General features: G+C 43.4%; 1 protein-coding gene across 1 annotated transcript in view; it reads right to left on the bottom strand.

Moving 5' to 3' along the window:
• FRMPD4 (FERM and PDZ domain containing 4) overlaps positions 1-16,429 on the bottom strand; it is a 180,132-nt gene that overhangs the window by 94,178 nt on the left and 69,525 nt on the right. Inside the window, exon 2 of the mRNA XM_065901015.1 lies at positions 3,100-3,260. Within this exon, the coding sequence (XP_065757087.1) occupies positions 3,100-3,260 (161 nt within the window). The remainder of the gene's footprint in view (positions 1-3,099; positions 3,261-16,429) is intronic.

The raw sequence follows: 16,429 nt of genomic DNA, 5'->3' as shown, positions 1-16,429 counted from the left end.
TAAGAGGCACAGCTGAAATGTTATCTTTCAAATATTATCACTTTTACTTCATTTAGTAATTGAAACGAACACTTCACAGCCAGAATATGGAACTCATATTCATTTCAAGATGAGGGAACTGAGATTCAGTGTTTGCACACATAAGGAATACTGAAAATCACTTGAGGGAGTTTTGATGACGATTGGATTACATATGAGCAATGACTCAAATTCAGTCAGAGAAATGGTTAGACGTCAGATGCTGGTCAAATACAGAAAAATGTCTGAACTAACTGTTTGGAGAGTGACGTTAACTAGTCCTCTGATGAGAAAACCATGTGCAGATGAACAGGGTTTAGTCTTACATTTGACCTATGCTTCTGATCAAATGGAAATACTCTCGTTTGAGCAAGAATTATGGGAGGAAGCAACACACAGTTCCTTCCAGAACATGAAACAGGGGCACACTTCAGAGAACGCTCATGCCCTTTACTCTGAAAGCTGTCTTGTCTACTATAGAAAAATCTGGTCTTACCATTGGAATCACTTATCATTGGAATCACTCAGTAGAGTCATTTTATGATAGACACAGTTTATGTGACCAGCATTTTCACTCATAAACATGACTGAAAACAGTGCTCTTTGACCTTAGTTTGCACTTTTTCTATTCTTCTCAAAATTGTCGAACAGTAGGTGAGAGAGTCTGACTCTGAGGAAAGTTGAGGGCAAGGAAGGGAAAAGGATGAAGGAATAGTAACGCGATAAATACAAGAAAGCGAAAAACCAGACCCAAATCTCTAGTTAGCTCTGGGGAGGACATACACTTTGGAGAATCCCATAACCAGAGATGTTAAAGTGTCCCAGTGTTACAAAACTGCACGCTAAATGGGACACCATTTAGGAAAAAAATATGTGTACGCACACATATACATATATATACATGTAATACATTATATGTATATGAGATACATACTATATGCAAATGTATGCGTGAAACTGTCTACTATATATATGCTCTCTCTATATATGTTAATAATGGTTAACTCTCAGTAGTAGAAACTCAGGTGATTTTTTAAAAAACTCTATCCTCTATACTGTCTACATTGTTTCTTTTTTTCAGGAAAGCATATGGATTATTTCATTATTATAACAAACAACAAATCTCTTTTATTTTTGAGAATAAAATTCTCAGTTGCACTGAGTTCAACAACTATGATCTATAGCTAATGAAATAAAAAGCTCAGCAGACAAAGTAAGAAGTTGTGTGGTGAGGCAGTGGTAGGAGTGAACAGGGAACTTACGCTTTTCTGCACAAGCCTAAAGGCGTTGACTGTATTTGCAGTGCTTGCCCTCGGGCAGAGCGTGTCAAAATGAGGAAAAATGGAATCAACTTTAATAATCTATACTAGCTCACTAGGTGGCTTTCATTTCCCTTAACTGACAGACTCAACTGGCCAAATATTTTAGAGTTTAATAATAATAATAATAATAAACATTCCTGGACTAAGTATGTACCTGGCACCCTTCCAATGCATTTCATTCCCTCCCTTAGCCCTAGAAGGTAGACACTATGATCCTCATTATCCAAAGGATATAGAGAAGTTACATCAAACTGAAATGTAGGGGAGTTATCACGGAAGCTAAAAAAAACCTAATAAGGAGCAGAGGCAGGATTCAAGTCCATCAAACCCAGGGGGTCTGACGCCATAGTCTGCGCTCTTGACTACAGCGTTTTATTTTTGAACTCTGTTACTGATTTGCAAAATCCCGGAGAAAGACAGCATAGAAGATACTTTCCTTTTGTCTGAAAAGAAATCCAGTACAAGTCCATTAAAATAAGTATATAAATACATATAATAAATAAATATTAGAGCACTGTTTCTGGAAGGCAAAGGGGCCCACGTCAGGCAACGGCATCACAGTCCACTATATTCGGCTGCGCTGATGGTGGAACATCTATATACTGAGAATGACTGAGAACAAGTACATTAATTATCTGACCGTATGGTAGAATTTAAGAGATGTGCCACACAATGTATCAGTCAGCATTTACTGTATAACAAGACACCCCCAAAACCCAGTAGGGTTTCCTCTCACGCTTATGGGTCTTTCGAATGACTGTGGATTGGCTGATCAAGGGCAGGCTTGGCTGGGCAGTTGTGCTGTACACTGAAGGTCAGCCTGTACTTAGCTCTAGACTGCAGGCTGGTTGCCCCACGTGTTCATTTTGGGGCTCGGGTTGTGAAGGGGTAACAGCCACTTCAGGGAAACTCTTCTTATGGCCGTGGCAGAAACCCAAGAAATGAGCTCAACTCCACAAGCATATTACAAGCCTTTGCTTATGTCATCTTTGCTAATATGCCATTGGCCAAAGTCAGTCCCCTGGTCCAGCCCAACAGCAATGGGGTGGCGAAATACATTCTGCCTCTAGTGGAAAGGGAGGGGAGCACATCTTTGCAAAAGAATCCAACCACCCCAATGATCTAAATCAGTGGTTTCCAACCCCCGGGCTGCAGACTGGTACCGGTCCGCGGCCTGTAGGGAACCGGGCCACACAGTAGGAGGTGAGTGGCAGGCTAGCGAGTGAAGCTTCATCTGCCGCTCCCCACTGCTCCCCGTCGCTTGCATTACCGCCTGAAGCATGGCTTACATGACTGCCTGAACCATGCCCCCGCCCCGTCGTGGAAAAACGGCCTTCCAGGAAACCAGTCCCCGGTGCCAAAAAGGTTGGGGACCGCTGATCTAAATCCTAGAGAAACTTAAACACAACCTTCTGCTTTTTCACTAAGGAGTTCGTCGGGAGCTTACTGAAAACAGCACCGTGCCTGCCTCTTAACGTGTGCATTCAGACATTAAGAAGTGGGTCATTTCCATGGTTACAAATGATGGATCAGTGTTTTCCTAAGTCTGGCGATATGATGGATTAGGAAGTTTAAAACCTCGTTTGCAGAGCCATTTCTGTCCCTCTGGTGGTCTGGCTCTATCCAGGTGATGGGAAAACTCAATTAGACTCCACAGCCTGAAACAGAACAGTATGAAGCTTGTGAAATGGAACAGTGGTCATGCTGGCAGGGGGTGGTGGATGGTCCCAGAGACCGAGCCTTGGGGTTGCATGCTTACCTGGTGTTACTGAGCGGACGACCACTGGCTTTTCACTCCCTGCCACGAAACCAAACCCCAGCACGGGGTCCCTCCTCATCTCCACCCTCCGAGGAGCCGGAGGGATGATCTGGCAGCTCTCCAACCGAGGGTCGTCAAATGGGATTGCCTGTGTCATGTGACTGTGGGAAAAGCACATAGGAGAGAAACTCGGCATCAGTGTACGTGTTTGGCAATGGCCTGGCGACCGCATCCTCTCTAGTTGTAAAACCTTCTCTTCTCTGTTTGGTAGAGTGTGGGGAGACCCACTGTCATGCTTCCTTCTTCTTTCAAGGAAGAAGGCAGAATGGCTGCCTTCTTCCTTGAAAACTCTAGGCCCACTTCTGCTTGAGGCCTTTGTACTGGCTGTTCCCCCAACCTGAAATGCTTGTCCTGCAGATGTGTGTATGGCCCACCCTCACTTCTCTCAAGTCTTTGCTCAAATGTGAGCTTCTGAAAGAGGACTATCCTGGCCACATGTTTTAAAATCGCAGCCTTGCCTCCCCACAGCCAGATCCCTTCACCCTCTTCTACTTTTTTTTCCCCCATAGAACTAATCACTTGCTAACGAGCTGTGGAACCTACTTATTTTGATGCGTATTTTCATTGTTCTGCTCTCCATACTAGAAGGTAAGCTCTGTGATGGCAAGGAATTTTGTTTCATTCACTGATTTATCCCAGGTGCCTAGAACAGTGCCTGGCACGTAGTGGATTCTCAATAAATAATTGAATCAAACAGAGAAAAAGATATTTCTTTGTGGAAAACTATCAAATTATAACTGATGTGCTGAGAAAGAACCTCAGAGGGTTCTGGGCATTTAGTGGGTAACGCATACGGCTTTTGGCTCCAGTGAAATTGAAGTGATGGGGATCGTTTTGGTGGCAACAGGTTATCCTGGTGTCAAATACAGTCCCCGTTTCCAAAGAAGCTGAAGAACTAACTCTTGGCATTTCTGTTCCAGAGAGACTTTCAAATGATTTAAATGAATCTTTTTGTTAACACTTAAACTTCGGAAGTCTTATCGATAATCCAAACTTGAAAAATGTACAGCACTCAAAAATTTTCAAAATGCTTCCCGAATAGCTCATTTGATCCACAAAACAACCTTGAGAACGAAGCAGCGGAGCAGGTATTATTATCTGCATTTTGCCAAGGAGGAAACTGAGATCAAAACAGTGGCTTATTGTTACTCAGGGCCCATGGTTGGTATGCCAGAGAGTTGGGTTGAAAACCAACTTCGGTGACTCTTAATGAAGTCTTCACTCATGCACATCATCCAGGCAGACTTCTTTGGGGGAAGAGTTATTAGTTTGAACACTAGAAATCTCCTTAAATACGTAAGCCAAGATTATTTCAATGACACGGCCTTAATTCAATTTTTTTCCCACTAATCTTCTTCAATAAGTAAAAGAAGATCATTTTAAAATACCTTGAAAGATGCTACCCCATATGCCATCTGGACAACATATTGTTCAAATGTAATGAAGAAGGACAGAGAAGGAGGAATCCTATTGTCCTCCAGTGTAAAGAGTAAGAGTTAAGAAAAATCATTGAAAACCCGCTAAATCTGTCCTTTTGGCATATATCGCTGGATAGGAAAATAAAAGTTTAAAATCCCTTTGAAACAGAAAGGAAGGAAATGTCTTTTAGATTTAGCAGTTTGTGATCTGGAACACTAGGAAAAAGAGAAGTGTTAGTTGCTAAGGAACCCGTTGTGTGCCACGTGCTAACACTCATCTGTTACCTTATTTCATCTTCACAGCCGCTGAGATAGACGGAGTTTGACCCCGCCCACCTCCTCTTTGTAAATGCCCAGAGAGGAAGAATAACTGGGCCAAGGTCAAACGCTTCTCAGGTGTAAGCCAGGTGCGATTCACACCAGGTCTTCTGATTCTGTGTCACGTGCTTGACCAGCTACATAATTTGCAAGGACAGTACAAAATGAGAATGCAGGGGCCCTCCTTCCAACATGATTAAGAACTTCAAGACGGCAGAAGGTGAAACCCAGCCCAGGGCCTTCTGTGACTGCATGGGTCACAAGCCCATGAAGCTGGCCTTGGTAGGGTGCTATCCCCAATGTCTCACCACCATTCTAGAAACATCCAGGTTCAGAGTGGTGGTGTTATAGGGCCAAAAGGGCAGGGGCTGTCTTCTGTGAAATTGTAGACGTTTGTCTGGACCCAGAGAGTAGACATGGCTACCATGGTGGCACATGCACTTGGGACGAAGGGAGGTGGGCAGACCTCAGGTGGGCAGAAGGTCACATGGAGAGGCCTGGCAGTCTGAAGGAAAGAATTCAAAACCCTGATTAAACCAGCAGAACCTATGTAGGGTGAGCCCCAGCGTCCAGGGTAGGAGCTGCAGATGGGGCCCTGGGCGGGAGGGACTGAGACACAGGGAACAGGTGGGGCAGTCAGGGCTGGGAACTAGGACACCAGGAGGACCTCTCATACTCCTACAGCGGGCCCTGCTGCGCGGAACTTGACCTTCCACATTGATCTCTCACAGGCCTAAAACAGGCCCAAAACAGGCCCGGCTGTGTATGCCTGAGAGAGAGTGGGGCTACCTGGGGGGTCGTGGACACTGTTCTGTTCTCTTGTCTCCTCTGTAAGACGGCTCCATCTCAGAGTGTAACAGAGAAGAACAAACTGACTCCATGTTGGATCTATTCCTTCAGCTCTAACCGTTGTGCTCTGTTGTCTGTGCTTAGCCATGCTGTCTCTGCACCTTTGTAAAAGAATGCTGCCTACAGCCTGAAATATACAGGACAGCCCATTCTCAAGGCTCTGACCTTTAAAGGTACAACACTTTCCCATTTATATCCAGATTAAAAGTTGCAGAACAGAAAACAACAAATGCCTTGTTGGAGGTTTACAGGAACACTGTGACCAGACCAATATAAGAACAAAGGATTCTCACACCACACCAAGAAGTTTGCAATAATCAGACGCACCCCCTCCGCCTTTCGTACAGAAGAATTCTAACTCGAGTAAGATAGTCCTTTGGGACAGTAGTCCACCATCTCCTCGGTCTGCTGGCTTTCCAGATAAAGTCGCTACTCCTTGCCCCAACAACTCCTCTCTTGATCTACTGGCCTGTCGTGTGGTGAGCAGTGCGAGCTTGGACTCAGTAACAAGAGTGTGCTGTGCTCTAGCTACATTTGGAAATGAGTCTCTCCTTTTATTCCCCAGAGGGAACAAAGGAAAAAAGGGAGGGGAAATCCACATTTTTTTGGCCCTGTGCTCTGAGTTTGCACCAGAATCCAGAGAAGCCATTCTGAATGATGAAGGTTGTAGAGGTGATGTGACTTGCTAATGGTAGTAGGAATTGCATTACAGAGAATCAAACTCTGGCTGGCATAACTCTCAATTCCAACTGTAGAGCCGGACTAGGGAAGATGAGTCCCCATGCTGCTGCCAGTACTGTGAAAAGCTTCTAGTAGTGGTTCCCAAACTTTACTGCATATTAGAATCACCTGGAGAGCTTTAAAAAGCCCTGATGCCCAGGTTTCATCCCAGACCAATCACATGAGACTATCTAGGGGTGGAAGCCAGGATCAATTTTTTAAAAATTAATTTATTTACTTTAGGCTGCATTGCGTCTTCATTGCTGCGCGCGGGCTTTCTCTAGTTGCAACAAGCCAGGGCTTCTCACTGTGGTGGCTTCTCTTGTTGCAGAGCATAGGCTCTAGGAGTGAGGGCTTCAGTAGTCGTGGCACGCGGGCTTCTGTAGTTGTGGCTCGTGGGCTCTAGAGCACAGGCTCAGTAGTTGTGGCGCACGGGCTTAGTTGCTCCGCGGCATGTGGGATCTTCCTGGACCAGGGCTCAAACCCGTGTCCCCTGCATTGGTAGGCGGATTCTTAACCACTGCACCACCAGGGAGGCCCCTGGATCAATTTTTTAAAAAGACTTCCCAGGTGATTCCAAAGTGCAGCAATGTTTGGGGATCATTCACCTGCCCAGGGAAGAGTGTGTTCTAGTGCCTTCTGGACAACAGGAAAAGGGGACTTGACTGATGTCCCTGACTACCTCCCCTAGCATCCATTGCAAATGTAAGTTAAAATATTCAAAGCATCTCTAGATAGATTATCCTCTTTCCACTACATGATAAAGTAAGGGTCTCCAATTTTTAATTCATCATTCACTTAATGAGTATTACAATATTATTTTATTAATACATGACATTTATTAAACACTAACTTCAGGCTAAGCCTTTTTTGAGATGCTTTCCATATGTTAGTTCATTTAACTCTCCAAAACAACTCTATAATGCATTCATTTATTCATTTAGTCAACAAATGTTTATTGAATCCCCACTGGCTTCTCAGTTCTGGGGGTACAACAGGAACAAAAGCAGAATAAAAAAATAAAATATTCACTCCAGTGTGCAGACACAGGGAATAACCTAATAAATTGGTAAAACATATGGCATATCAGGTATTTTAAGTACTAAGGAGAAATACAATGCAGGGAGGAAGGCTGGAGAGCTGCCAGGCGAGGGTACTGTGAGATCATGCTAGGGGTCAGGAAATGTCTGGGGGGGAGGGGCATTTCGGCAGTGCAAAGGTCCTGTGGTGAGCTATGCCTGTGAGAGCATGCCTAAGGGACAGCCGGGCAGCCGGTGGTGGGGGGAGGGTGGAGACAGTGAGGGGAGTGGTAAAGAAGTGATGATGGGCTGAAGATGACACAGGCTCTTAGAAGGACTTTGTGTTTTGTTGTGAGTGAAACAGGAAGCTGTTTGAAGGTTCTGAGTGGAGAAGTGATGTGATAGATGCCATACTGAGAACAGACAGTAGGGAGCACGGGTAAGCAGGGACAGCATTTCAGGGCCCACTGCGTCAATCCTGACAAAATATCATGGTGGCTTGGACCAGGGTGAGGGCAGATATGGCAAGAAATCATTGGGCTTTTAACATAGTTGGAAGCCACTCTGACAGAGCAGGGGTGGGACTCCTACTCTGGAACCTTCTTCCTGCACACACAGGACGGTCCCAGGGAGATGGACCTTTAAGCACATTATCTAATGCAAGTCCCATGTCTCGATGGATCCAAATTGCAGGAGACATTTTCTCTGGAGCTAATGCTTCACGGTTTGTACAGGAAACACACAAATGCCCAGGTATGGGGCCAACACGAGAACTGGTGTGGTAGTCTGGAATGAGACTGTGGAGCCAGACTCTCTGGGTTTGAATCCTGGTCCCACCACTTCCCAGCAGTGTGATGTGGACAAATAACTTCATCATCCTGCACCTCAGTTTCCTCAGAATAAAATGTCAAGCAGGTAGCAAACTCTCTGGCATGTAAGAAGCACTCAAAAAGCATTAGCTGTTATTTTCATCTCTTGAGGGCAATGAACAGAAAGGCATATGTTTCAGACATTATGAACCCATTCAACCTTAAAATATGAAGACAAACTCAACGTTTCAATTGCCTATAGCCCACTCTCGGTGAGATGCCTCACAAATCCCAGGTAAGCTCTGAGACTTCAATCTGAAGAATCACGTCAAATTCAATGACACAGGAAACGCAAATAGATATTGATACGCACGAGGCAAAACAGTACCAGAATACAGAAGAATAAAATCTAGGCTTCTCTAGCGACTGAATCACGGGTAGTAAGTTTTCCTCCGCCATGTTTCAAAGACTATTAAGTGACCTTGGAGTCTAGGGCTGGGGAATGAGCCCGGGTCATGGGGCAAGTGAGAAGCACTAAATCCCTTTTAGGGAGTGAGACCCAGGAGCAGGCCCTTTCACCTCAGGTGCTGCCGTCCTCTGTGTCAACAGAGAATCTGCCCTTGGTCCATATCACTTTCCCACCCCAACAGGTTTGAGACTTACAAGCACGTGCGTATGATGTGGTCGCTGCCTGTTCTAATATTTTCTTTTTTGTTTATGGTTTTTTAATTCTTTTTGTTTTGCTTGCACTTTGAGGATAACCTTCCAATGGCATTATCATATTCTTGCTAAACAGGTTATATTTTCAGAATACATTATCTAAAAATAATCAATCCCTGTCTCTTTTCCAGTAAGAAAGGATCCACACTAAAATGTTCCCCCATGAAACATCATTCTGTTCTTTGTGTTAGGCAAGTACCTTTTGGCTCTCTCCTTGCAATATTTTTTATAAACATTTGAGGACTTTTATAATGAGCTGAAAAAGCAACCTTTTTTTACCTGCTGAACATGCTTCAGTGAATTCTGATGCTGAGCCTTGAAGAATACAGCTGATGAGCTACACAAACTTTCAGCCCCTGCCCCAACCTTCTCCAACAAACACACACAGATCGGCCAGAAATCTCTGACCTAAAAATCCAGAGTGCATTAATTGAGATGGAAAATGTGTCCATTGAGATCGAATGAGCAATCTCGCTATTTCTGAAAGATTCATTTCAAAAGGAATGATGGGAATCCTGCTGCCTAACTCCCCACGACAAAAGGAAAGGGCTTCCTTTGAACTCTGGGAGGCTTTCTTCCTCAGCAGAAATAAAAGACTGATACATCCAATGTATCACAAAGAATTACTTTGACTAGTAAAATGTGCCCTGTAAGAAAACGTAAAGTAATTTCAGTTTACCATGCACTCATTAGAGCCAGTGAGGTCCTTTTTTGGAATATGTGCTGAGTAGAAAGATTCTGGAAGGAAGAACCAAATTTAGAAGCCATTCCCTTTGGTGTAGAGTTAAAGAATCTAGGAAGATGGTGGCAGGTGGGACCCCTGGGTAGTTAAGACTGGAATGAAAAGGAGTATAAATAAACATACATGCCTCAGTTCTGCTTGAGAAGGTCATTGTTGGTGTGACCTTTCAGGGATGGGCAGCTGTGATTCCATGAGAGCATTAAGCATCAATATATAATATTCTCATCTTGGTAGCCCTGGTGTGAGTTGCAGACTGAGTTATTCTTCATTTGCTCCCCAGGATGTGATTTGCCACTGGACGCCACACTGCTTTTCAGTGCCTTCCCACTGGACACAGTACGTACTTCTCCACCCCTTGACTCTGCTAACATCTCGTTGCCCAAAGCATGTGACATGGCTGAGGCCAGATGTGACAAGCAAAACACACTTGTTTAGCTGGGCACGAGCTCTTGCTTTTCTCTTGTCACCATGAGAAGACCTTCCCAAGGCAGCTGCCACCCTTTCAGCTTGGGCTCTGGAATGGACACATGTAGAACAGACCAGAGCCGGCAACTCAGTGAGGAGCCAAGTGGAGCAGAGCTGTCCAGCACCTCAACCTAGATGAGCCAGCTGAACGAGGGGTAACAAATGATGATTGTTTCATAACACTGAATTTGGGGGATGTTTGTTATGCACCAAAAGCTCACTCATACAATCTGTAATTAGTGTTTTCAGTAGTACTTAAAAACCCTGAAATGCCACATCCCCAAAGGATTCTCTCTACCACCCCTATTCTCTACACCATTTATGGTTAAATGTGCTACATTTTACAAAAACACTATCGACACTTCCAAAGGAAACTTCTCCCCTTATTATCCCAGTTGACATGGCAGCCACAGGCACCTCATGATCCATTCTTCATGACTTTCTCATATCTCTGAACTGGACTTAGGTAGTCGTGGCTCCCAAGCCAACAATTCATAAGCCCTGTTGTGGCCTGTGAAGGGGCTTAATAAGGCTCTGGACTTCCCTGGTGGCGCAGTGGTTAAGAATCCACCTGCCAACGCAGGGGACACGGGTTTGAGCCCTGGGCCAAGAAGATCCCGCATGCCGCGGAGCAACTAAGCCCACGAGCCACAACTACTGAGCCCGCGTGCCACAACTACTGAAGCCCACGTGCCTAGAGCCTGTGCTCCGCAACAAGAGAAGCCACGGCAATGAGAAGCCCCCGCACCGCAACGAAGAGTACCCCGTGCTCGCAGCAGCTAGAGAAAGCCCACGCACAGCAACGAAGACCCAACGCAGCCAAAAATAAATAAATAAATAAATAAATAAATTTATTTAAAAAGAAAGAAAGACTCTGAGCAAAAGTGCTGTGCAAGGCAAACTAGAGTTCCCCAGAATAAGAATTTAAGTAGGAAGGAAAAGAAAGCAGAAGTGTGAATCACTGAGCTTGATAGGTCACAACTGAGAGGGACTATGAGGTAGATTAGAAACCCCAAGATTGGTTTCAAGCAAGTCAAAATTACGATGATGTGTGTGGCAAAATAACATATTGAAAAGAATTTTTGCTTTGTTCTCATTGAGCTTCTTCCTCTCCCAGGTCTAGTAAGATAGGCTTCGTTCAGTCCCTTGCCTCAGGGAAGATGCATTTACCAGGGCCCAGAGAAAAAGCTGATGGCAGAAAGCCTCTCTCCTGACTTGTTTCATGAAAATCTGAGCAACTTGGCCTAGGAGTCAAGGGCAGAGGACCCCTGTGAGGTGGCAGCAAGTTCAGGAGAGAGAGCTTGGTGGTAAGTGTAGCAAAGCACCAAGATGCATAGGCTGAGCCTAAAGAAATGGTAAAGTCAGTGAACTTCAGGGGACCGTGCAGGCTCAGACGCCGGTATCTTAGGACTGAAGGACACAAAGGCCTGTTTGAATTTCTGTTCTGCAGATATTCCGGGGACTTCTGAATATTCGACATGATTATATTCCAATTGCCAAACAGCAGAAATGTAATACGATGACACTCACACACGAGTTTAAGGGTAGGATTTACATTGGCTCTGTGAGAAAACAGAAACTATGAGTAAACAGCGTCTTTGAAGGAAAGGAGAAAGGGTAGTTGGAAGAGAAATCATACTGTGGAGTGACGTCACGCAAGGAGATCCAGGAAGTCCTGCTAATGAGGGTCCTGAAGCTTCTCTGAATCTGGAACTACCTCCTAGAGCTGCTTCCCATGAGGCTAGGAGGCTCAGCCATGCGGCATTTCCATTCTCATATGTCCATGAGATTCCATCTCTCTTAGGATCTACAGTACGTATTTTTATACTCAACTCCCCCCTTCCCCCTCCCCGCTCCTTTTTTTTTTTTTTAACAAATCCCAGCAAGCCTCTGTCCTTTAGGATCAAAAGAGCCCAACCAAATCCCACCAGTGAAGATGAGTTAAATTTAATATAAACAGAGATAACTGGACATGATGTGTTTCCAGGTCACACAACACAGTGAGTCTCAGGCTTTTTGCCTTCGCGAATATGCAGATTATGGGTTCAGAGGAACTTAACCTTCACTAATCAATTCCACAGGCCACTGTCAGTCAATTCCCACAACATGTCAGGAGCTTTTTTTTTTTTTTTTTTTTTTTTTACCCTCCTCTCCCCTCATCAGGAGCATTTAAAGACTTAAGAACTGTTTAGTCAAGCTTGGAAACCTACATAGTACTTAAAAGGCCAAGATAATCCGGAATGCTTAAACTTAGAAACCGCAAAATGTTTGGAGGAAACTTGTTAGAGAATTTTAGGAGGACTTGAAAGAAACGGAATTTTTCCTTAATGGGTAGACTAAATATGAAAATTTTCAGTTCTTTTCAAATTAATATATAGATTTAATGCCATCTAATAAAGGTATACCAACAGTCCTTTTAAGGAATCCAACAAAGAGAATTCTAAATTTTATATGATAATATAAAAGAACACTCTGAACAAGAACAACACTCTGGTTGTCGAGCCCTACAAGATACTGAGATACCGGGACAAACAGAAAAGTATCAAATGATGGAGTAGCAGCTGTGACTACGACAAAACAAGGTTCCACGGTAAATTTAGAGATGAATGCCCGCTTGAAAGAATTTAATGCAAGCTCTGGCACCAAAGAAAGTGAAGTGCTTTAGCATGTCAACAACACAGCTGCTTTTGAAACAAAACCATTAAAGTACAGTAGAGTGACTATGAAAATCTTTTGTCCTACACAGGGGTTGTTGGCTACCTGGTAACAATGAACTAAAAGTGTCGTCTCTTCAGAGTAAAGGAGATATTACAATAATGAATGAGAAAGTAACTTATTTTGTAAAAGAAACTTGGATTGTGGTAAGAATATTGGGAAACAGATGTTTGGAAATGATTCTACCATTCTGTGCTTGTTTTACTGAAAATTATGCAAATCTGTATCTATCAAAACAGCAGCCTTTGAAAACTTGAAAGTGAATTTTTCTAACCTGTTTTAAAAAACCTGCAAATAAAGCATTTCAGTGAACTGTGGACTCATTCGTTAAATATGATAAATGGCAACATCTTCCATTTGGTTTGTGAGAACAGTTGAAGGACATCAAGGAATATGGAAACCCTCCAGCTGAATTTCAACAAAATCCCTTGCATGGATGGAATTGAAAAACACTATTTCCTGATCTAATAAGCAAGTTGGTGAAACACTTCGTCCATTTGCCTCTTCATATGTTTCTGCAGTTCCCTTTTTCTCCAACGACAATGACTGAAACCAAGTAAAGAAATAAGATGAATTGCAACCAGACCTTCAAGATTTATCCATGAAGTGGTAAACCAAGATGCTCAAAAATAAATAAGCACCCTCAATAACTCTGCTGTCATTTAAAATATCATAATTGTTAATGCAGCAGTGATAGCAAAAATGTTTACAAGTGATTAAAATGTATATTTCACCTTCAACTCATTTTAACATCTATTCTTTACAGCCACATATGTTTTATATATATACAGTATGAATAAATTATATTAAGGGGGCACGTGTTTAAAATTTTTACTAATAGGCATACAAAAGCACCAAATGTGGACATTTCTGTTCTGTATGATCTAGGGGGTTCCTGACTCAGGGTGTGGGCCCAAAGAATGCTTTATATACTCAAACATGATGGACAGAGTTGCTGAGATCACAAAGCTCATCACAACTCATGAAAAGTCCAGCTTTCACATTCAGAAACATTCAGTGGCATTTTCAGAAACCTAAAATTGAAGTTAGCGTGCTGCTTATGGGAAACGGTGCCTTTCCATCCTGCTTATCTGATCCTACCCCAGCCACCAAGATGAGACAGTGGCCCCAGGTTTGAGTGACTAAGGGACAGACAAATTGATGGTTCTTACATGTGCTCTTGCTTTGGGCTCCACTAGATTGAACCCTCTGGGGTTTGGAAATCCAACCACCACAAATCTAAGATTTCATGGATATCTGTTGCTTACAGAGCATAAAATATTGCATGGCTGGGCAGACTTTTTCTTCTTGATTGACTACCCTTTTTTTTTTTTTTTTTGACCTATAGGAAAATATATTTTTGAACAAAAGACTTGATAACGATGAGCAAAGCCTTTCTCTTTAGGTCTGAGAGTTTTTCTCCATCAAATTGGATTCTACGCATATTTTAGTGCAGTACTTGGAGGGGGGAGGGGGGAAGACAAAGGAGGTGTCCTCCCCATCCCAAGGGGCTGTTGTACATCCCTGTGATCTACACATATTCTTTGAAAATTTATATTATAATTTTATACTTAGAAAGTGAAAACGATCCCATGGTTCTTATAAATTCAAACTGTAAGAGCGTGTGTTACAGGAACCCTGATGTAAGATAATATTTTAAAACATGAATTGATCTTTATAAAAGAGGTATTTTTAGAGAGACGATTAGGCGCGCTTTATAAATTTCATGATCTTCTGATCTTTACACAAAAGATTTCAAAAAGTGATTAAGTGGTAAGGGCTCACTTTGACGACTAAGAACTTCTGATGGAAGTTAAATGGCATTGGTAAGGAAATCACAGTATCAAAGATTTAAGATAACAGTCCTGTGTTAATTAAAAACTTGTGATCTCTTAATCTCTTCTTCATTAAAATAATTATTCCTACCCCCTACCTAGAGTATTTAGTTTTCTTAGACATAAAACTACATAACTGGGCTTCCCTGGTGGTGCAGTGGTTGAGAGTCCACCTGCCGATGCAGGGGACACGGGTTCGTGCCCCGGTCCGGGAAGATCCCACATGCCGCGGAGCGGCTGGGCCCGTGAGCCATGGCTGCTGAGCCTGCGCGTCCGGAGCCTGTGCTCCGCAACAGGAGAGGCCACAACAGTGAGAGGCCCGCGTACCGCAAAAAAAAAAAACAAAAAACAAACAAAAAAAACTACATAACTGCCCAAGGTTACACATCTTTTCTGTTTTGGGTTGGTTTTGTTTGCTTATGTTTCCCTTGTTCTAAGCCCCATAACAAAAGAACTGAACCTCACTTCCGCACCCCCTAGATCCACGCCTGGCTCCTTTTCTACGTGTCCTGTGTGCTGGGAGCTTTGATCCTGTAGGTGGCAACATGTGGGTCCGCTGCCCTCTGGCTTCCATTGGGTTCAACCAATGGGAGGTGCTGGCAGGGGAATGTGAGGTGAGGAGGAGAAAGAGATCAGGGTATTTCATCCCCCTCCTCCGTCCTTGGTTTGGTGCAGGTCTGAAGTGACTTCACCCACTCTGATTACCGTTGCAGTCACATCAGGCCCCTTGCACGGCTCCAAGGCTCAGCATGCTCCACGCCAGGCCCCTTGAGCCCAGTGGTGCTAACAGGTCCCAGCTGCTGCTAGGCCCTGGGTGCCTTCATGGGACTTGTTGGTTTCCTTGTCTGAGCCCACACTCATCCATTTCCTGCCAGAGCCAGGCACCGTGCCTCACTCTTCCATGAAGCAACCTTGTAAGTCCCAGGAAACAAACCCTGCCCCTTGGACGGCACAGATAGAGTCTCCTTGAGCTGGCCTCCAGAGAAAAACATAATTCTAGCCTCTTTTTTGATTCTTAGCCAAGACATAATAAATACGTCTGCTTTGAGAGCAGCATTGAGATCAATTATCCAACTAATATTTATTTATAATGCATCAACCATACTTAAATTTACACCAATGGTTCTCAAAAACAAACAAAAACCCTCCCCAAAATACCTATGGAAAAAACATTTCTTTCCGAATGAAACATATTTTCCACATATAAACCTTTAAAGACAGTGAAGACTTTGAATTCATGTACTGACCACTGTGGAATCCATTTCTATTTGCCTAATTTAAATGAGATGCGAACTCTTTTTATCTTAATTGAGGAATGCTTTCTTTGTCTCTCTGTCAAAGTATTCTGAGTAAACTTTTATCTCTGGTTGACATTACATACAGTCAAATTTGCAAGAAGAGAATATCACTGAATTTGAGAGCTGGATGAGATCTTGGCTAATGCTTTTATGTTTTAGAAGAGCTGATATGCTCATTTGAAGATTTCGTGTACCATTTTCTTTCAAGTTGGCAGAAACTGAGTTTTCAAATTCAGTCAAAACCAGTCCCTTTTGTTATTTATGGTGGATCAAATGTATCGACCATTTATTCAACAACTATTTAATAAAAGCTTTCTATCTGCCTGGTGCCCAGGATGTGGCTATGTTTTAGATCAACAAGC

This window comes from Phocoena phocoena, chromosome X (genome assembly GCF_963924675.1).
Source record: "Phocoena phocoena chromosome X, mPhoPho1.1, whole genome shotgun sequence".
Classification (NCBI taxonomy): Eukaryota; Metazoa; Chordata; class Mammalia; order Artiodactyla; family Phocoenidae; genus Phocoena; species Phocoena phocoena.
This window is presented reverse-complemented; position numbering and strand designations above follow the sequence as displayed.